This window comes from Arvicola amphibius, chromosome 1, assembly GCF_903992535.2.
Source record: "Arvicola amphibius chromosome 1, mArvAmp1.2, whole genome shotgun sequence".
Taxonomy (NCBI): domain Eukaryota; kingdom Metazoa; phylum Chordata; class Mammalia; order Rodentia; family Cricetidae; genus Arvicola; species Arvicola amphibius.
This window is the reverse complement of record NC_052047.1, coordinates 120948733-120971155: the sequence shown is the minus strand read 5'-3', so window position 1 is coordinate 120971155 and position 22423 is coordinate 120948733. Positions and strand designations below refer to the sequence as shown.

At 46.2% G+C, this 22423-nt stretch overlaps 1 protein-coding gene across 1 annotated transcript in view; it reads right to left on the bottom strand.

The window, feature by feature from the left end:
* The window catches only part of Iqck (IQ motif containing K), a gene marked incomplete at its 5' end in the record, with an annotated part of 95915 nt that overhangs the window by 33563 nt on the left and 39929 nt on the right, over window positions 1-22423 (bottom strand). The window contains 2 exons of the mRNA XM_042054011.1: window positions 9219-9296; window positions 9425-9477. Of these exons, the coding sequence (XP_041909945.1) occupies window positions 9219-9296; window positions 9425-9477 (131 nt within the window). The remainder of the gene's footprint in view (window positions 1-9218; window positions 9297-9424; window positions 9478-22423) is intronic.

Sequence of the window (22423 nt, the reverse complement as noted above, 5' to 3'; positions counted from 1 at the left end):
TCCGTGTGTTAACTACATTTGGGTGGGTTAAGCTAGAAGTTTGTAACTGATAAATGTAGAGAAAAAGGGCAGGAAAACGCTCCTGTTGTACACTCTCTAAGCACTTCCATTCCAGCTGCAGCTGGGGTCACAGCGTTTGTGGTAACCCTGGCAACCAGCATAAGCCAGACAGGAAGAAAGCAGATGGTGCTTGCCCCCCCTCCCCGGGGCTAAGCAACAGGGTGCTGGGGAGGGGGGAGGAGGTGCTGTATCCGCTGGCACCCAGGTGAGAAGGAATTCCTTTCTCTGGGGTTGTTGGTTTAGTGATCTAAGCTTTTTTCTATGGGTAAAGGCACAAACAGTTAATTTTCTGGACTAAGATCTTGTGTCAGTGAACCCGAGGTGAAGGTAAGTACAGAATATTGACAGCTCGTTAGGGTAGAGCAGAGGCCAATAGGTTACACTCTGCTGAGTTGGCTATTAGAGAATTCAGGGCCACCCAGACCTGTTTATCAATAAGGGCAGACATGCTGTCTCCCTGCTCAATGCCTGTCGAGGTCCTTATGTGTTCTATTAGCAAGGCTCCTTTCCTTGTTGGATGTCCTGCCATAAAGAATAATTGTGGGGGGCTAGCTTTACGCAGATTTGACTATGAGAACAAAGGTTTCTTTGGCTGAGTGAATGCTTTCACACCAGGGCCCCACAGTGTGGGAAGAGGTCATCCAGTTGCCTGTAAAGAAAGAAGTTATGCCCAATAATTAATATACTATTGGGGTTATTTAGGACTAAGCCCACGATGGAAAGGAGGAACGCTATGGTTCCACAAGGTCTTTACAGAAATGGCAATGACGATTCGACATTGTGTCCCCGAAGTGTTCCCGAAGCTCTGCAAATCGGGTTCCTCACTACTCCATGAGTTTGTCAATTACCTGTCACTGTCCTTTTACTGTATAATGCCTGGACCACAGCACCTAAGGTAGGTAATTCAGGAAGAAGCATGGTTGTCTGGGACCCAGATACTTCCAATGACATCTGACGCATGGGCATTCTTGTGGGAGGGTCCTTGACCTGCAGTGTCCACGCTAACTCTGCATAGCATCAGAATTAAATCGCGACACATTCAGTTACCATGTGCAGGGAACTGGAGAACTGTTGGCATGGGAACTATATATCCTGCATCATAAATCCTGTGACTAGTGACACCATTGGATCCTTTGGTGGCTGACTCTGGTCAGACCTGGACTGTTCCCCAGAGCCCTGTATGGTAAGGCTTTGGTCTTCAGCATGAGACTGTTGGAAGACAGTGGGGCCTCTAAGAGAGAAGACCTGGGGGAAAGCTTCCAGTCGATGGAGGGAAGGTGTCCTTAAAGGGGAGTGTGAGACTCTGAGCCTCTCTTTTTCTTTTGCTTCCTGGCCATGAGAAGGGTGAGGGTTTTGTCTATTTTTTTTAAGTTAATGTCAAAATAAGTTTTATTATGACATGTTCTTATACATATTACTATTTGAATTGGCCACTTCCTCCCTCCCTTATCCATCCTTCCTCTATCAGTGGTCCTCTTCCTCCCCACAGAGTTCCTTCTCTGCTTTCACAGTGCTTTGGTTTAATGTGAGATGCTTCCTATAGGGGACCAAATGTGTAAACATGCGAGCCTATAGGAAACATCTCACATTATTCTAAGGGGTGTGTGTGTGTGTGAGAGAGAGAGAGAGAGAAAGAGAGAGAGAGAGAGAGAGAGAGAGAGACAGAGACAGAGACAGAGACAGAGAGAATGTGTATATTATTTCATCCTACTTGAAAGCTCCTTAAGCTCAGGAAGTAAACAACTCAATGGCTTCAGAAAGTCCTTCAAACTGACCAGATATACTAGGACCCTCCCTCCCCAAGCTTATATGAACAGTAAGGACTGCTAAGAGAGACTCTCAGACCAACTGAGGAGCCTAGAAGGGGCTCAGACTCAGCAAACTCCCTGAAAGAAGACCATCTGAGTTGCCTGAAAGATACATCCTCTGACCCACTGAGCTGCCTGAAGGCTGTGCAGTGGGTACTAGGTTTCTAGTTTTTATGAACTGTCACCCATGTTGTACTGGCTTTGGTGATGCAGCTGCCTTTGGGTTATTTCTGCACCTGTAAGAAGTCCCTCACCTGCACTCCTGTAAATAACCCCAATAAACTCTCTGGCCACCTACTTGGACTAGTGGTATCTTTACTTTCATTTGACATCAGTTGTCCGCAGTGAGTAGGTGTTTGTTCATGTTGCCCCAAGGAACAGTGTCACACAGCACCCCATCACGATAGACTGTCCCCTCGGGAATCATATCCACCCCTTTTCCTGAAGCTGTCTTGTCAGGATATTTTATCACGGAAACAAGAGAGGACTCTAAGTCCCATGTCACGGGTGTATGTGTGAGGTCTATGTATGGCTATGTAAATCTAGATTGTACACATAAGAGAAGCTATATGAATTCTATCTTTGAGATGAGTGGTTTTGTTCAGCTATACGTTCCTGCCACAAGACACTGTTTAACTATAGGCCCAAAGTAACAGAGACAAAGAGCCATGGGCTGGAAACTGCACTGGGAACCAAAGTAAAGCCCTTCCCTTTACAAGTAGATTAGCGTGCACATTTGTTACAGTCACGGAAAGCTTACCAGCAATGTGCCCCCAAGATCTCTGCATTGAATCCCCAGTCCCTGGGATGTATGTTCTCTTTGTGGCACAAGGAACTGCAGAGGTAACGAGCTGAAGACCTTGACAGGAGAGGTGATCTTGGACTATCTAGAATGCTATCACCACTTAGAAGAGGAAGGCAGGAGAGGTACTGGGCTAGAAGTAAGAGGGACAAGATAGCAGCACAGGATTGGCCTGTAGAAGCCAGGAAATCGAGACAACAATTCTTTCTTCAGCCCCCAGAAGGCACTGGCCATCCCAACACTTCAACTCTGGCCTAGTAAAACTGATTTTGGACCTGGATCCTCCAAAATCATAAAAGAAGTATGTGTGATTTTAACCTACTGAGTGTGGTAATGGCGTGGAGCAGCCAGCGGCAGCTAATACATCCCTCATAAACGGAGGCAATAACCGTGGAGCCCACTGGCTTGTGTGCAGACAAGCTCCCCAGCAATGGGAGGAAGGAAATGGGCCGGTGCCCTAGAAAGATGGCCACCTGTATGTCAACCCTCGGGTGACAGGATTTATCCATTTCAGCATGCCCCAAATCCCTGAAGCAGCTTCACTTCCTGCCTCCCTCTGAAAACAAATGAGACAGCAGCAGAGAAGATGACAGACTGTCCCCCTGAGATTCTGGCTTTGGTGATGACCGAGACTATTCTGTAACACAAGATTAATTGAAAGACATTTCCCCCCATCAAGAGGGCGCGACAGCACAATTTCTGCCCAACTGCCATGTAGTTCTGAACATTAGAAGCAAACGTGCAGTTGCCTGGGCTACCCTGAAAGCTCAGGTGTCCCCAGTCCACTGTTAACTTCGCTGCGAAGAGGCAGCCCTGCCTCTGGGACTTGTCCTCAGATGCCACAGAGGCAATTCTGTTTTCACCTCAGGTTGTGGTCATAAGACACCTATCATCATCAAACTACGGTGGGATTTCTCTTTATTTATTTTGTCCAGGGCTAGAATTTGGCTGAAAAAAAACCCTTTACCCAAAGCAACCTTTTCTTTTCTAACACAATCGTAGCTTCATTGAAGGCCTCAGTTTCAACAACATCTTTCACGAGCCTCCTCCCCTGAGACATGAGACCAGAAGGGCAGTGGACCCTTTGTGTCCAGCTCAATTCGCTGTTTCTTTTTTGCTAATGACTCTGACTGAATCTCAGGGCAATACTTTTTGGCTGAAATAGTAAAAAATAAAAATAAAAAATCGATATGCTTCCTGTTCTGAAGGTGCTAGCAAATAAAGCCATTGGCTCCGCCTGGCTGGTTGATTAGGGCTATACGCGTCAAGAGGGTGGTGCTGGCTTCTGAGTCAGGGGAAGGCCAGCAGAAGGTACGGCACAGTGCACACCCCTCTGAAAGGCAGGTAGGGAAGAAACTCCTTCCTCACACGCAGGAGAGTCCTCGGTTGACTGCAGCACTGATCTCGTCATGGCTCCTTTTCCTGTGGAGGAAAAGGGCACACACACCTGCTCTGGGCTACACAGCTTCCAGTCCTCCCTGAGGCAGGTGCAGGCCTCCTCCTCCTTTTTTTTTTTTTTTTTTTGTTTTGTTTTGTTTTGTTTTGTTTTTCAAGATAGGATTTCTCTCTTTAACAGTTCTGGCTGTCGTTGAACTCACGCTGTAGACCAGGCTGGCTTTGAATTCACAGAGATCCACCTGCCTCTGCCTCCCAAGTGCTGGGATTAAAGACATGCGCCACCACTGTACAGCAAGGTGCACTCCCTTCTAACACGGATGTCAAACTTGGCCACATAACTTGTATTAGCAAATGGGATGTAAACAGCAGCAGTATTTGCCAATCGCATGGCTTAGCCATTGTTCTTCCTCCTCTATGAGGCCAAGGAAGGGGTCTGCTCCTTCATCCTAAGACCTAGACCGAAATGAGACATAGAACAGAGCCCAGGATGAGAAGCACACAGCATGAAAAGAGTGAGCAGCAGACCTGTGGTGTAGAGCACTGAGACGTGGGGCTCTTTGTTACTGCAGCAGAACCTAGAGAAAGCTGTCTACTCCAGAGCACTGGAGGGGATATGGCAGCGTCAGGAAAGAGAACGTATTATCAGGGTGCTCTCATCTGCAAGTACCAGAAATTAAACTCAAGCTGGCTAAAGGAAGAAAAGGTAGGAAAGAAGGTGTTTACCTGCTCACTTAACTCCAAAGGAACAGAGTTGGCAGTAGGTGTGACCGGATAATAAATAATTAAAGAAAGAAAGAAAGAAAGAAAGAAAGAAAGAAAGAAAGAAAGAAAGAAGAACTCAGACTCTTATCATCTCTCGGTCCTGCTTTTTATCAGGCACAGTTTTGCTATCTGATTGCTTTCACCAACCCCAGAATTGTCACTGAGAGATTCAAATCTAGACCCAGGGCTGCAGCCCAGAGGTAGAGCACTTGTCTAACAGGCCTAAGGCCCTGGGTTTGATCTCTACAGCTGAAAAAACAAAAGCAAAGATCTAAGTCTAGTGGAACAGAAATTCCCTCCTGGTGCCTCAGACTGAACAGGCTTAGATGGTAATCATGGGGGATTCCTGCTGTTTGGACAGCCCTATCCCAGCCTCAGCTGAGTGCTCTAGCTCACTAGAGTACCTGAACTGAGAAACACGGGAAGTTAAGCACCCAGAAGCAAGAAAATCAATGCAGAAAAGTCTTATGTTTTAATATAACTTATGTTTTATTATAACTATGGAAAAGCCATAAATATCTACCAGAAATGGGAAGGTAGAGCAAAAAGAAAAGGAATGAATATCCCCCCTCTTCTTTATGAATATCCCCCTCCTCTTCTTTTTGCAACCTTCTTTCGAGACAAGGTTTCAAACTTGCTTTGCAGCTATCTAATTAAGGAGTAAGTAAGGACTGAATTTCTGCCCCTCTGCCTCCACCTCTGTAGTGCTGAGATGGCAGGCATGCACCCCCACACCCGGTTATGAAGTGCTGGCGACTAAACCCCGGGCTTCAGGGTGCTAGGCAAGTGCTCTACCTCTCCTACCTGAGCCTCAGCCTCAGGCCCGTTCTGCATTCTTAAAGTAATCCTTTGCTAGGAGAAAAATTAAAGTCATCCATATTGGGATGAAACATCATTCTGAAAGACTCTTTAGGTCTAGAGTGATTTAATTCCATGACAATCCTTGACTTGAAGTGTTTTTTTTTTTCACTGTATAATTTATTTCATAAAGATGCATATTTTGTACATGATTAATTCTAGTTACAGTTTTATGAGCTGAAGAGTATTTTTAAAGATTGTCAATGTCCTAGGCTATACAAAAAATATTCAAACAAAAATAAGCTTGGGAAGAGTAGCTATAGAAGACTAGACAGAATACAGAGTCTGCTAAATTGAGGGCAGGGAGAGAGGGGAATGGATGGATCATGTAGGAAAAGGATCATTTACAGGATAATCACTAACAGCCACCTGTGGCAAAACCCTCCAATCCAGCTGTGATCTCACATGACAATGGCATTGTGCTGTAGGCAGCTGGACTTTGACATTAAAATAAGACCCAGGTTCCAGCAGAAGACGGCTCACAGACTGGTAGACAGGCTTACTAGAGGCAGTTAAGTGGTAGCAGATATATTTAGCATTACATCTCACACAGGGGTTGTTTGCTAAAGACAGGCCAGGAAAGGAAGCTCTCATTAAGTCAAAATGCCCACTTCAGATCCCCTAGATTACCATGTGCATGTATTACATCCTTTATGAGGTCAATTTTCTCCCAGTCTCAGTTCTGATCCTGTCACGTTCCGGTTGACATGGAAGGCAGTAGTGGTGAACTGAGCTCTTGACAGGGCTGACTGGAGGCAGGCTGCCTGGGTTCAAGTCCTGTCTCTACTGCCCCCAAAACTCATGAGCCCACCTGCATGGCCCAGTATAGCACTCATAAACCTACCAGCCTTCCTTGGACTCTGTGAGGAGGGGGTGAAAAGGATTAAGAACCTCTTAGGCAGAGAAGTTTAAGAACAGAGTGGAGCATCTCCTTCATTCTTTACTTCCTGTGTGTTTTAACCTCGCTATCGTTTATAAGAGTGTGGTCAGACTGATGGGGCTACATGAGCGGGGAAGCAGCGCAGTGATGACTTTATTTCCCCAAGATTACTTCCTTTATTGTCCACTTCCCACTTTCAGCATCTCTATCCAAGAGCTGCGGGGAGGTTAAAAAGGGATCACAGTCAACAAAGCATTTAGCAGAGTGACTGCTCGGTTAGCCCAGTTAGCCTAGATGCAGGGTGACCTCTGATGCAGGCTGACTTCTCCCCAACAGAGAATTCAAACCTGATTGTACTCTAAGGTTACTCAGGAAGCTAGATTTATACACACCTCTCATTCTAGTATTCAGGAAGCTGAGACAGGAGGATTGAAAGTTTAAGGCCAACCTAGGCTACATGGTAAGATTCTTTCTCAAAAAATAGAAACCATAACAAATAAACTGTACATAGCGGAAGCTTTTAGAAACAAAAACAAAATAAAGTGATGCTCAGGCCATCCTGAAAGTTTGGATGTAACAGGTCTCCAGGAAAACAAAGTTCTATAGACGATTTAACAATTTTTATTCTTATTGTTAGGTTTAGGGACAAGGTCTCACTATATAGTCCTAGGCTACCTGGAACTCGCTCTGTAGACCAGGCTGGCCCCAAACCCACAGAGATCCACCTGCCTCTGCCTCCTGAATGCTGGAATTAAAGGCATCGCCGCCACTCCTGACTTGCATTTAATGTTATATTTTAGTTGTGAGCTGAGCCTCTAACGACTGAGCCATTTCTCTAGCCCTGGCTTGCAGATGATGCTTAAATGCAGCCAGGGTAGAAAAACCACAGGAGGGGCTGGAGAGATGGCTCAGAGGTTAAGAGCATTGCCTGCTCTTCCAAAGGTCCTGAGTTCAATTCCCAGCAACCACATGGTGGCTCACAACCATCTGTAATGGGGTCTGGTGCCCTCTTCTGGCCTGCAGGCATATACAAAGACAGAATATTGTATACATAATAAATAAATTTTTTTAAAAAAAAAAAAAGAAAAACCACAGGATTAGAGCAGATGTTCTCAACTGGGGTAAACTGCCTTACCGCCAGCCTTGAGACATTCATATGCCAGAAGGACTCTGGTTCCTGCTTGCTTCGCTGGCTCTTCCAGCTCCAGGGTACTCCAGAAGAGCACGTTCCCTAAATCCTCCAATGCAAGTCAGGACTCAACCCAGTGGGGCTGGCTCCAGGCCTGGGAAGGGTCTCCGCCTCACCACTTTCCTTACTGTTTTGTTAACACCACGCAAACTACAGCTGCTTAGCAACACGCCTCTCTCTTCTGGGGCTTCAGCCCTGACTGGTCCATTTCTGGTGTCCTCAGCACCGAATTCTCTGTGTTATGGCGGGGAGGTGTTGTTCAGGTTTTATTACATCCTGTGGATTCTATTTCATTTTTGTCATGCTCCTGGGCATCTCCTGGAAAGATAATGAAAGCACAGAACACAAAAGCCAGCAAGAACCAGAGCACTGTGTCTCCAGCTGCAAAGATGGCTGCTACATCTCAGTGTGTCTCTGTGAGCTACGAGGGGACCTCGAGGCCCCTTGAAGCATCCCAGGCAGTAAGAGACTAGGGATCTATAAGATTCTCATGAAGGATCTCATGGATAGAAGGTCTTGTATGTTGTTTTTAGGTTCACTGTATGTGTATGGGTGTTTTGGTGCATGCAAGTCTGTGCACCACATGGGAGCCTAGTACCTGTAGAGGTCAGCACTAGATTCCCTGGAACCAGAGTTACAGATGTTTGTGCACTGCCATGGGGGTACTTAGAATAAAACCTGGGTCCTCTGCAAGAACAGGTGCTCTTACCCACTGAGCCATCTCTTGGCACTCACCTCCGGCTCACTGTCTAGCTCTGGATGGCCTTGAATTCACAGTGTAGATTAGGCTGGGCTTGAGTGTGAGACCTGGGGGGAAGTGCAGCTCTGCTGGTAAATAGCTGGTCATCTGGCAGGCACAAGGGCCCTGAGCTCAAGCCTCACTATCAGAGAGACAGACAGAAATGGAGACAGAGAAAGACACTGGGAAGGAAAATTATCTAGGCTAAGAACTCTTCTGTGTTATTTCTGAAGTGTTTCTGGAAGGAACCAGTGTGGAGACAGAGCGAGCTGGAGACAAAAGCCCCAAGCGTAACTGACCTAGAGTCCTAGATGCCGTTCATGAGCAAATTTCCTTACACTAAAGAAAGCCATCGCGAGCATAACCTTGAGATTAGGATTGGGTGGGCAAGATGGCTCAGTGGCTAGAGCTGCATAAGCATGAGGACCAGAGTTGGGCTCCCCAGAATCCACACAGATGCTGGAGGAGCATGATGGCTGCCTGCACTTCCAGTCCTCAGAAGGCAAACACAGAGGATCCCAGAGCAAGCTGGCCGCCCAAACCGACTACAACAGCGACCTTCAATGAACAAGGTGAACAGTGATCAGAGAGGACTTCCAACGGCGGCCTCAGTCTTTACATGTGGGCCCCCACACATACAAACACTCATATGCACATCCATGCACACCAAACACACATACATGTAAGAGAAAAGCTATCGGAAGTCAACTATTCATACTTACTGGTGCTTGAGCCATTCCTCCACGAAGGGAATGGAGAAGAATTCTGTGAATGGCTCCCCTGCCCTCTTCGGATTCTGACTGGCCACACAGCCATGTTTGATTGACAAGAAAAAGGACAAGAATTAAGTCAGTTGTTGTTCTTCTATTGAAAATTAATACAATCAAATCCTCAGCAACATTGAATATTAATGACAGGAACGACTTACTTGTACAGCCACTCAGTCAGGAAATCGCAGGCAACGAATTTGGTTCTCTTCCTCTAAAGGGAGAAGATAAAATTAAGCTATATTCTTAATTTACCTGCATGTCTGTATAGCACAAAGAGAGCAGTAAATTGGTTAGACCCATTCTAATATGCATGGGTCCATTATGAGGTGTAAAAGTGTGTCAGCAAACAGTGTGTGGACAGTATAAAGCAACCTACGGGGATTTCTCTAGTCAACCTTGACTAAAGCATTTTCTGACTAATAAAAGGCAGTGAGTGTACCTAGTGGGCGCTTATTACATGCATCCTTGTTCTATACCTCAGAAGGCTGACTTTGAAAAAAAGATAGATTTATTTGTTTTATATGTAGGAGTATTTTGCCTGCATGTTCCTGGTACCATCGGAGGTCGGAAGATGTCAGATCCCTGGAACTGGGGTTATGGAATGGTTGTGAGACATTGTTGGCACTGGGCACTGAACCCTGGTCTCTGCAAGAGCACCAAGTGCTCTTAACCTCTGAGCCATCTTTCCAGCCCTGAAGAGGCTGATGCTATAGGAGCTGCTGGAAAGGAGCTTCTTATCTAAACCACAGCTTGCTTTGCCATGCGTGACGCACAGAGAGAACAAGCAGGATACATTTTGAGAGAGACAACCTTTCTGTCACTGTACAAGCATCATAGACTAGGACAGTGCCAAGAGCACTGGGTGGTGTGACCTCATCTTGTGTGGTTAGCTATTGGGCCATCAGCTGAAGCACATGGTTACTGACTGAAACACTGGGCACAGGGCACACCGCGTTTGTTGGGTCCCTCTGTCTACTCAAGCCCACAGCTGGACTTCAGATCTGGGTGCTCCTTTCAAAGGTGGAGGGAAAAACATAAACGTGAAAAGTTTAAGCACCAAAAGGTAGAAGCCGAGCATGTGGGGCCACAGCTCCTGCTAGCTGAACTCAGCACCCATACTACACCCATCTCTTAGCAGAAATCTTACTGCCTCTGCACAGCTATCAATTAGGCTCAAAACGATTTCCTGGGTTTCTGAGGAGAAAAAGACATCTATGGGTCACAGTTCTGTCTTAAGAGACAGAAACAGAAATGGCCAAGAGATGTCTATGATTACTCTCCTTTCCTGGTTTCTCCTGCCTGCTGTCCCTTCCAGGCTGTGGGCCTAGAAATGAATAGCCCCTTTATGTCCTGAGACCAAAACCCACAGGCTCAGCCTGGCATGGTGACTCAGCCTTAGGAAGTGGGGCAGGAAGATGAGGGGTTGGACGCCACCCTCAGCTACTTCGCTAGCCTGAGGCCAGCTCGGGCCATAGGTAACCTTGCCTCAAACAAACAAACCAAACACAACTCCACACACTACAGATGATGGAGCAGGAGTTAGGAGGAGCTGGGCCTTAAGCCACTGTGCCAGCTTGGGCCTGCACTACTCCCTCCTGACATATAAGGCAACAAAAATGCCACTGGGTTTATTGCCACTCTTCTTACCATTACATGCAGCAAAATATAGGTCTACCTAGGAAGTCACAGGGGGAAACATTCTAGGGTATTGAGTCGAGCTGTGCTGAGAAGGAAACAGCACCAGCCCTCCTGTCTCCGGATTCTCCCTTCTGGTGGCTGAAACAGAATCATCAGCCCCTGCCGGAGAACTGTTAAGGGACCTGCAAAATAGAAGGTCCCTTTCTGGTTTGCTCTGCAGCACTTTCCTCTGACTTGAGATGCCCCATCCTCTAGACATGACGCTTAGAACTCAGGGAGCAGGGCTAGTGAGATGGTTCAGTGGGCCCAGGTGCTTGCAGCAAAGCCAAATGATTTGAGTTTGATACGCGGAGCTCACAGGGTAGAAGGGGAGTACCGACTCCCACAGTCCATGCGTAGGACTCAGGAAGCCTCAGGAGCCCATGGGATCACAGGGGCCCTCCCCCAGCAGACAAGCAGTAATGAGTGCTGGGAAGGAGACTCCTGGGACAGAGGTGCCTGCCAGCAATGCAGGAAGCTCCAGGGATGAGGGGTGTGAGCTGTGACACCAGCCACGCTGGGCTTTTCAGTGGGGCGGCCTTTGAGTCACCCACTGGCCTGTGAGCAGCCTCAGAAACTCGCCGATTCACCAAGCTAGACCCAGGTGGAATGACTTATGTGGCTGGTCACTGGTGCCTGATCTGAAGTAAATGGTCATTTGTGTATGTTACCCCCAGGAAAGGAGATCCCCTTTGACAGAGACTAAGAACCAAGTCAGTCTAGAGGTGCTAGCAGCCCTGTTGGTAGCTCTCCCAAGAATGCAAAGTATTCTGGAAATTTTCTCTGTCCCTCTAGATATACCCTACCCTGCCCTGCCCAGTGATGCAGGGGACTAGCTCATATCACCCAGCATCCCCTACCAACCATAGGGGCCAGCCAACAGGAGGGAAGGAGAGAAGGGACTGGACTGCACTTCACCAAGATTCCTCTGCTAGCATCCTAAACCCAGTACCTCAGAATATGACCTTATTTGGAAACAGGACTGATGCAGATGGAAAGATGGAATCAGTTAATCCAAAACTGCCCTATCCAGAGAAGACAACCAGGGATCCATTAGCAGGACACCGTCGGGTAGACTGTAGCAGCAAACAGCAAACGCCTGATCGCACTGTATGAGACCCTGGACCTGCCAGGTACAGGAGTCAGCGTGCCTTTCTTCTCTCTCTCTCTCTCTCTCTCTCTCTCTCTCTCTCTCTCTCTCTCTCTCTCTCTCTCTCTCTCTCTCTCTCTCTCTTTCTCTCTCTCTCTCTCTCCTCCCCTCCCCTCCTCTCCCCCCCCTCCCTTCCCGGATATTGGTGGTGTGCCCAGGATGGAACTCTCAGAGCTCACAGTCTGACCCTGGGCACACTGAGATACACACCCTGTTGAAAGTGTCTTTTTTTTTTTTTTTTTTGTCTCCAAGCCATCTGTGCTGGGTTGATTATTGTTTACAAAAGAGAAAGTTTCAACTGCTTTAACTACTATTTTCCAGTTCTCCAATCCTGTGAATCCTAGGCTAACCCAGAAAGCCCTTTCCATGTAGGAAAGGCTGTCCTGCAGTTTCCCACCTCAGCACCTCAGAAAGCAACCAACCACAGACAGCACACATCTCCCTCCAGATCACAAGCTCTGGGGAGCAGAATCCACACCTTCTCTCCTTCCATCCCTGGCTTCATCCACGACGGCGGAGTAAATGAATGAAGAAATGCAGGAACAGGTCCAGGGCGTCAGAGCAAGAGAGATTCATGTACAAGGATGCGGGCATTTCAAAGGAAGGTTTATTAGTATAATCCTGGATACATTTCATTCATTTCCCACAATTTCTCTCTCTCTCTCTCTCTCTCTCTCTCTCTCTCTCTCTCTCTCTCTCTCTCTCTCTCTCTCTCTCTCTCTCTCTCTCTCTCTCTCTTTGAAACAGAGTATCCCTTAGGCTGGCCTCAAAGTAGCCATGTAGCAGAGGTTAAATGGCCTTGAATTTCCAGCCCCTGAATTTCTCTGCCTCCCAAATGCTGGGATTACAGGCATAAACTGCCATGCCTTGTCTGTGTGGTGCTGGGGACCAAACCCAGGGCCTCCATTACTCTAAGTAAGTATTCCATTGACAGCGCCAGGCTCCAGCTCACCACAATATTTTCTTAGGAAAAATTCCATCTGATTTCTTTTTTCTTCTTCTCTTAGAAGCAGCAATTTGGCTTTATAATCCTACGGAAAGCTGACCACACTGCTGTGAAACTGATGGTCACTGAAAAGCAAAGTGCTGCTTAGGGTTTTAAAGGAAGCTTTATCGTGGCTGTTAGCGAAGAAAGCGCCTGGTGCCCGGATCGCTGGAGATTATGTGCTGTCTTTTACCTTCAAGCCAACAGCTTTAACAAAGACACTGAAACACTGCCAGCCAAGGGGGTAGAATGAAAACTGCTAAATCCTAGAGAGGGCTTCTTTGTTTGACACACAATATTTTTTTCTCATTTCGTTTTAGCTCTTTGGGAATTTAGTAAGCATATTTTGGTTACAGTCACCCCCCCTCCCCTCTGTCCATCCCTCCCAGATCCAGAACCCCCTCCTTCCCAACTTTACACCACCACCACCACCACCACCACCACCACCCCAGTCCAAAGTGCATTTTGTTTTTTTGCTTTTTAAAGGCCATGTAAGAAAGGGAAGGCTCCGTTCAAAAGCTATCTTAAAAGAAGAAAACACTTGTTACAACAATGTGAATATGTAACCAAGCACGAATTGCAGTCTAATGGCTTACACAATGAGGCAACTGTAAGATGCTATCCTCCCTCTTCCCACATACAAGGCTTGTCCGCATTTCTCACACCCGGGAGCGGTAAAGATTCTAGGCAGAGGATACAGCCTCGCTCGCCCTATTAAACAGACCCTGACATAGCCGCGTAGCTCATGCACAGATTTATCCGCTTTTGATGCAAAGAAATAAACTGCGAGAGATGATATTTTCCTTCATCTGGGCAGGCGTGGACGTGCCCTGCATACCCAGACATGCGAAACAGTGAGGTATTGTTCAGCTGTTGTTTGGTTTAGAAATTATCTGCTGGGGAGCCGAAAGGGAGAAGGGAAGGCAGCTGAAAAGCTGTGGTGCATGAAGAGATAAGAGAGGAAGTAATAGAAAAGGAGAAGCTCAAGACTGAAGACACTTGGGCTGCCAGGCTCATGGGACGTGGGCAGCCACAAGGAATCCTTGACTGCTAAAAGGCACAAGTGTGCATATTGTATGAGCAGGGCAAACAGGCAACTACAAAGTTAAAACACATTATTTTTGTTGTTATGTGTTTGTTTTTGAGAGTGCACAGTGAGCTATCTTTCTAGGCCCCAAATCCAAACAAAACCCAACAAAATCTACAGCTAACAGTGGATGTGGTAGTGGATGCCAGAAACCAGAAGTTGGGGGGAGGAGGCAGGAGACCACCCGTTCAATGTCACGCTTGGCTACACGTGGAGTTGGAGGCCAGCCTGGGACAGATACAGGAGACCCTGTCTCAAACCAATGTAAAGTTGAAAAGAAACGTGAAGTTGAAAGGGAGAAGGACAAGAGTCATGGGACAAGGGGTATGTTATCACAAATCTGTAATTTACTTTGAGATCAATCCCAAGCAGCACAACGGACGGGGGTGGGGGGGGTGGGGGGGGACGACTGATGGGTTGGTGGGGAGATACATCGTGAAGCAAATAAAACAAAACATGGTTGTAACAGTTACATGTTGGGTCTGTAGAACTGAAAAAAATGGTCAAAAGAAGATGGAAGAGGGCTGGAGAGATGGCTCAGAGGTTAAGAGCACTGTTTGCTCTTCCAAAGGTCCTGAGTTCAATTCCCAGCAATCACATGGTGGCTCATAACCATCTGTCATGAGATCTGGCTCTCTCTTCTGGCACACAGGCAGACAAACCACTATATACTTAATAAATAAATCTTAAAAAAAAAGAAGATAGAAGAGAATATTGTTTTAAACAAACAAACAAAAAACACTCCGGGCAGTGGTGGTGGTACACGCCTTTAATCTCAGCACTCGGGAGGGAGAGACAGGCAGATGACTGTGAGTTTGAGGCCAGCCTGGTCTACAGAGCAAGTTCTAGGATAGACTCCAAAACTACACAGAGAAACACTGTCTCAAAATATGAAAAGACAAAAAATAAACAAAAAATAAACCACTACTCTCAAAGAGTGAAAAGGCACACATTAACTCATATGAGATCAAGCCATGGAGTAGCCTATACCAGCGTTTATGCTGAGCCCACACACAGGTGAGAGACTAAATGGCTGAAGGCTGGGAAGAGAAAGGACTGACATTTAAAAACAATGACATCTGGATTAAAGGGGCGTACATAATTCTACCCCACAGCTGGCTTGGGTGGTGCACAGCTGTAATTCCAACACTCCCGAGGCTATGGCAGGGGGGACTGCCTGTTTGAGGTTAGCCTGGGCTCTATAGTCATGTCCTGTCTTTAAGAAAAGGTTCACCACCAAAGAAAAAACATACAGTTATTCTCCTAGATATTAACCTTCACCTGGAGATGGATGGAGATAGAGACAGAGCCCCACACTGGAGCACCAGACTGAGCTCCCAAGATCCTGATGAGGAGCAGAAGGAGAGAGAACATGAGAAAAGAAGTCAGAACCGTGAGGGGTGCGTTCACCCACTGAGACGGTGGGACAGAACTAACGGGAGACCACCAAGTCCAGTTGGAATGGGACTGATGGAACATCCGACCAAACCGGACTCTCTGAAAGTGGCTGATGGTGGAGGCTGACAGAGAAGCCAAGGACAATGGCGATGGGCTTGGTCTCTACGACAAGGACAGGCTCTGTGTGAGCCTTGTCAGTTTGGTTGCTCACCTTCCTGGACCTGGGGGGAGTTGGGAGGACCTAGGACTTAACATAGTGTAGGGAACCCTGATGGCTCTTTGGCCTGGAGAGGGAGGGAGTGGAGGTATGGGTGGAGGGGAGGGGAGGGAAGGAGGAGGAGGAGGGGAGGAGATGGAAATTTTTAATTAAAAAATGAGAAAAAAAATTTAATTTTAGTGAGCAATACTCAGAATTCATTACTATAGTTAGACAATTTTTCAAGAATGTAAAGAGACAATGAAAGGCATTCCTTTTAATTGTTTAGGCCAATTCTTTTCTGGAAAACACAATATATATAAATATATTTTGTAAAACCTAAATAGATATAAGTCTTAACAAAACTCCTATCTTTTACATTGGAATTCTTTTATAACTGATTACATTGTTATTCCATATAAGCATGCCATGAAATGCCTGTTTCAAAATTTAGAAATTATATATGACCATATTACATATAACTTCCCATTTAAAACATCTTAAAAGAAATATAACAAAAACATGTTATCTAAAATTATCACCCTGGGGAGGGAGAAGGATGAGTGGGGGAGCGGGAGGGGAATGGGGGAGGGGAGGAAGTATAAATTTTTGAATGGAAAGAATAAAATAAAAAAATAAAATAAAATTATCACCCTTCAGCCTTTCTTTATGTAAATGTGATGGGTGTACTTAGATAATATTATTTGACTGTCTAAGGATAAATATTTCATTTGATCTGATGGACCCATGCAATTGCAAATATAAAAAAGAAAAAAAAGAAAAGGTTCACCAACATAAAAATGGATAAAGAAAATATGATGCAGATAAATAGTGTGGAACTGTGTTCTGCTGTAGGGAAGAATGAAGTATGTCATTTGCAGGAAAATGATTACAACAGGAGATAATCATTATTAGGCAAGTTTAGCCAACCTTTAAGACAAATGACACATTTTCTCATGTGTGGGTCCTAGGTTTTATATAGATACTTAATAAATGTTCAGATGGCATGAAAGTAGAAAAGAAATAGCATTGGGGAACAATGGGATGACTGGGAGGGAGGAGTATGCATGGGGAGGGTAGCAGGGATATGGGGACTATGTCCAAGAAAGACAAACAGCTCATATTTTCCCTTACATGTGGAATTTAGGTTAAACACACATGCATGACTTTAAAGCAGAAGTAAGACTATCTGAGAAGAGGAAGGGGACCAGTAGGAGACTGGGGAGATGAGGGGAGACAAGGGAGGTACAATATAGTCTAAGTATTATACGAACATGCCATAATGAAATGTCATTTTATCAATGAATAAACACCAATAAAAAGAACATTTTTCTCTACAGACATCATTGAGGCTCTCCAATCAAGCTGTGCTAGAAGATCTCCCCATGGGCTTCTCACATCTTAAGAAAACATTGTTTTCTATATAAGTCATTTTGAATGGGGTTTTCTGTCACTTTCTGGAAAATACCCCAAAGCCAGTAACTCCAGGAAATACAGAATCTTAGTTTTGCATAAATAACACCCAGTTATTTTAAATAACATCCAGTTAAAACAAAGTCATGTGAGTCTGTGCTGGTCCTTATCACTAGGATATAAACAGGCGATTTTTATTAGCCATCGATGACAGTGAAGCGCCAACCTAATGGCGAGTGCCCAAAATATTTTTAGGGATGTGCTGATGGGAAGAATTCCCAGGTGAAGTTTACAAAGCAGCCATTAAGCCAGCTCTGTTTAATGTAGCTGCTCAATTATGTTCTAATTAAGTTCTGATCTCTCCTGCTCCAATTAAGATAATCCAAAGGCGCAGCTAGATGTCAAGGGACTGCTTCAGAACACTGGGCCAACTGTCATGTCTCCTATTTTCAGGTTTTTACATGGCCCCCGCTTGAGCTCTTCCCGAGGAATACAAGCCAGTCCACAGCAGGATGGACGTGAGATGGCAGCCTTTCAGCCCCTCTTTGGAACACTGATGGGCCCTTGTAACCATCGCCTACCAGTTGATCTCCTGCCTTCAAACCATTTCTTTTTCCAACTCATCCAGCCTCTGTCCAGGGAAGGCAACACTAACATGAGATCAGGAGGGCCAAGGCGAACACAGAATGTGTAAGGGGGAGACAAGACTCTTGTCCTTCATCAGGAGCAAAATTCTGCAAGCCTGGCTGTGCAGTCTCATTTCCAGTGCTTTCCAGAGTCTGGAGCATGCCCTTCAAGGTCTGCAGACAAGCAGACATGGGTGAAAAGCAGCTTTGACAGAAGCTCCCATGATACACTTGTGCAGATCCATTTCCATACGCCTGCCCCAAATGGACTTCACTCTTTTTTCAACCTGGACCCAGCTACCCACAATGCTTTGGTTTCTCATGTGTTAGCATTTGCCTCCTTTCAAGTAAGGCCCATAATGACAGGAACAACAGTTCTTACTGCTTGTCACGTACCCTTCTTTAATCCCAGTGGCCCTGGGGAGACAGGTACTACTAAAGTATGACCCTCCCCATCGACCAGACCAGAAAACCAAGGCTCCTGGAGTTGGTGGAATCTTCCCAGGGCCCCAGGGTTTGCATGAGTAGGAGAGGAGACACAGGCTGCTTGTCTGACTCCAGAACCTTTTCTTCCATCCGGGCGCCAGCACAGCCTCAGATGGCCTCCTCCTCAGATATTGGACTCATTTCTAGCCCTCTATTCCAGGACTATGATGGACAAGCTGTAAGTTTGTCCTTCCTCTCCAAGTTGCTTTTGGTCACGGTGGTTTTTTTTTTTTTTTTTTTTTTGGTTTTGGTTTTGGTTTTTTCGAGACAGGGTTTCTCTGCAGCTTTAGAGCCTGTCCTGGAACTAGCTCTTGTAGACCAGGCTGGTCTCGAACTCACAGAGATCCGCCTGCCTCTGCCTCCTGAGTGCTGGGATTAAAGGCGTGCGCCACCACCGCCCGGCTGGTCACGGTGTTTTAACACAAAATAGAAATGCTAAGACTAGAACCAAGTAACCTTTTTTTTCAAGTAAGCTTTGTTACTTTATCATTACATTTCCCACTAAATGCCAAACTGAGCTGACACTAAACACATTTTCTTACTGAATTTTCACACACATATTCTTGTATAAAGCAATTGGGGTCATTTGTACTTAAAAGAGGAAGGAACTAAGGCTTAGGAAGATTAAGGTCACAACGCTTTCAGGTCAACCTCTCACACAGCGGCTGTGGCTGTAGCAACTTGAAAGGTCCCAGCTAGGCAGCGAGCACATTTGTAACCCCAGCACTCCGGAGCACAGGGGCAGGAGGAATAAGTCTAAGGCAGCCTGGGCTGCAAACTCTGTCTAAATAAAATTCAGCGGAGGCCATTGTCGTTCTCTTTTTTCCAGTGGCTTCTACTGTACAGACAAGCTTCCAAGAGCAGACTGAGTCTGAGGAGAGCAGAGGTCCCAAGGCTGACTCTGCTGTGTTGATAAATGGCCCTGCTGACAAACGACCCTCTAAATAATTATGTTTGCATCATAGTTGGTGCTGCTCTCAGCTCTAGCTAGCCACAGAAACTTCCTTCTGCAGTGGGCAACAGTTGAGAGCGTGCTGACTCTAAGTCACCTCCTGCATCCCAGGCTCAGGGAACACTGAAGAAAAGGGGACAGAAAAAATGCAAGAGCATGGATGGGGAGGACAGCTGCGAAATGCTGATTTCTGGACACGATGTGGCCATTGCACTAACAGCAGCAGTGCCCTGCACAAGACGAGGCCTGTGTAAATCCCAGGACGGATGGAGAAGGGCCCCGAGGCCACACTCCTAGAAGAGGAGCCACTGGCAGTCAGGAGCTGCTGGGAGAGGGAGGGTCTCTCCTTTGGGGATATGGCCACTGGCAGCTCATGCCCCAGTCAATGGCCACATGTTCGCACATTAAGTATACTCAGGAGGTTATTAATAACACCAACACATAAAAGGATATAAGATACCGTGAGGTGGAATAAGGTCCTGGGGGGCATTGAAAGGAGATAGTGTTAGGTGGTATGATCAAAATATATTGTAAAAATATATGAAACATTCAAAGGACAAATAGAAAATATGTTAAAGAAGGCTGGGGTACGTTCAGGTTTTGTTGTTTTGTTTGTTCTGTTCGACCACACACTGTAATCCTAGCAGCCCCTCATTCCCGAAAGGTGTCTTCACAGTGCATTTCCAGCCACCGAGCTCATTGTTATTCCCAACAGTTCAACTTTAAGTCAGCGCTTCTCAACCTTCCTAACGCTGTGTCCCTCTAATACAGTTCTTCATGTTGTGGAGACCCCAACCATAAAACTATTTCACTGCTACTTCATAACTGTGATTTTGCTACTGTTACTAATTGTAATAAAAATATCTGATATGTGACCCCTGTGAAAGGGTCATTTGACCTCCGAAGGGGTCGTGACCCACAGGTTGAGAACCCCTACTTTAAGTTTCGCTTACATGTATTAGTTTTTGAAATGGGTGGGGCCATTGATTGAGAATCCCTTTATCCAAAATGCTTGGGATCAGAACTGCTCTGAGTTTCATAATTTGGGGTTCTGTGAATATCTTGGAATCGAGACAAGCCTAAACACGAAAAAAATAATTTATGCTCCCTACACACCTTATGCATAAAACTTGAAAGTAATTATACTTGATATTTTAAAATACTTTAAATGTCAGTTTCATGGTATATGTCTCAGTCAGGGTTTCTATTGCTGTGATGAACACCATGACCAAAAGTGGCTTGGGGAGGTACCGCATACTGGCTTGCTCCTCATAGCTTGCTCAGTCTGTTTTCTTATGGAGCCCAGTATTACCAGCCCAGGGATGACACCACCCACAACAGACTGGGCCCTCCTCCATCAACTACTAATTAAGAAAATTTCCCAGCTAAGATTCTAAGCAATAGTGGAGAGGGTACCTTAACTGCCTTTCCCCTGCAATCAGATTGATGACCACCTTAATTGTCGTCATAGAGACTTCATCCAGTAACTGATGGAAGCAGATGCAGAGATCCACAGCTGAGCACTGGGCTGAACTCCTGGAGTCCAGTCATAGAGAGGGAGGAGCGATATAATGAGCAAAGGGACCAAGACCATGATGAGGAAACCCACAGAAACAGCTCATCTGAGTAAGTGGGAGCTCACTGACTCTGGACTGACAGCTGGAGAACCTGTGTAAGATTCAATTGCCCATCTGAATGTGAGTGACTGAATGAGGAACTGCTTGGGCAGTTTGTGGGGCCACTAGCTGTGGAACCGGTATTTATCTCTAGTGCATGAACTGGCTCTTTGGAGTCTGTTTCCTATGGAGGGATGCCTTGCTCAGCCTAGATACAGGAGGGAGGGCCTCTGTCCTGATTCAAGTGACTCTCTGAGGAATGGATAGGGGTGGGGTAGGGAGAAGGTGGGGGAGCAGGAGGAGAGGAGGGAGAGGGAACGGGGATTGGTATGTAAAATAAGATTGTTTTAAAATATTTTTCAAAGAAAGAAAGAAAAAGAAAGAAAAAATTCCCTACATGCTTGCCTGCAACCTGATCTTATAGAGGCATTTTCTCAGTTGAGGGTCCCTCCTCTCAGATGTCTTTAGCTTGTGTCAAGTTGACATAAAACTATCCTGCACAGTAAACAACTTTCCCCTGTGGCATCATGTTGCTGTTCAAAGTTTCAGATATTGGGGCTGGGGATAGAGCTTGGCTGATACAGTGCTTGCTTGGCGTGCAGGAGGCCCTGGGCTCGATGCCCAGTGTTGTTCAAGCTAGGAGTGGTGGCTCATGCCCATCATCTCAGCACCTGGGAGGTGGAGGCAAGAGGAGCAGAAGTCTAAGGCCAACCTGTGCTCGAGACTGAGAAGAAAGGAGTTACACACTCTGGAGGTTCACATTAGAGATGCTCTGCCTGGGGACTAGGGCGGCAAGAGTCCTTGTCTGTCTATGCTATCTAGAAAGCAGGGTGGAGTGGCATGCGGCCTTTTTCTTAATTATGTCTTAAGCAGGATGCCATCCACCATTTGCTCAGGCAAACCTACAGACAAGAAGAGCCATGAGGGAATAATGCTCCTCTTAGAGACTTTCTGTTTTCCAATCAGTTAATGTATGCTAGCTATTTTTGTTTTTTTAATTACTTTTTATTGTTTTCTGTGGATGGATGACTTTCTGCACGTATGTCTGTGCGTCACATGTGTACCTGGTACCTGTGAAGTGTGTTGCATCCCCTGGATCTAGAGTTACAGATGGTCCCTGAATGAAAGGAGGACATGACTGCTCCGGCGTGTGGTTGAGGAGAGGATTTTACTGTGGACATGAGGGAGAGAACAGCTGTCTTTGGAGAGAGAGAGAGGGGGGGGGGGGAGAAGAGAGAAGAAAGAGCAAGTGGACCGAAAGGAGGAGCCAAGAAAGAGCATGGCCGAAATGTCAGGGTTATATAGGAATGAGCAGCTGGGGGAAGGGAAGCAAAGCCCCTGGGCTGGAGAGGTTTATGGTAGGAGCTATGGTGAGAAGAGGTGCCACAGGTACTGAGTGGGCCTGGAGGTTCTGCACGCATTTCAGCACACATCTGTCCCAGGTTTCTGGCAAATAGGATTTGACAGTTGCAAACCATCATGTGGGTGCTGGGAACAGAACCTATGTCCTCTGGAAGAACAGCCAAAGCTTTTAATCCCTGAGCCATGTCTCCAGCTCCTGAATAGGTTCT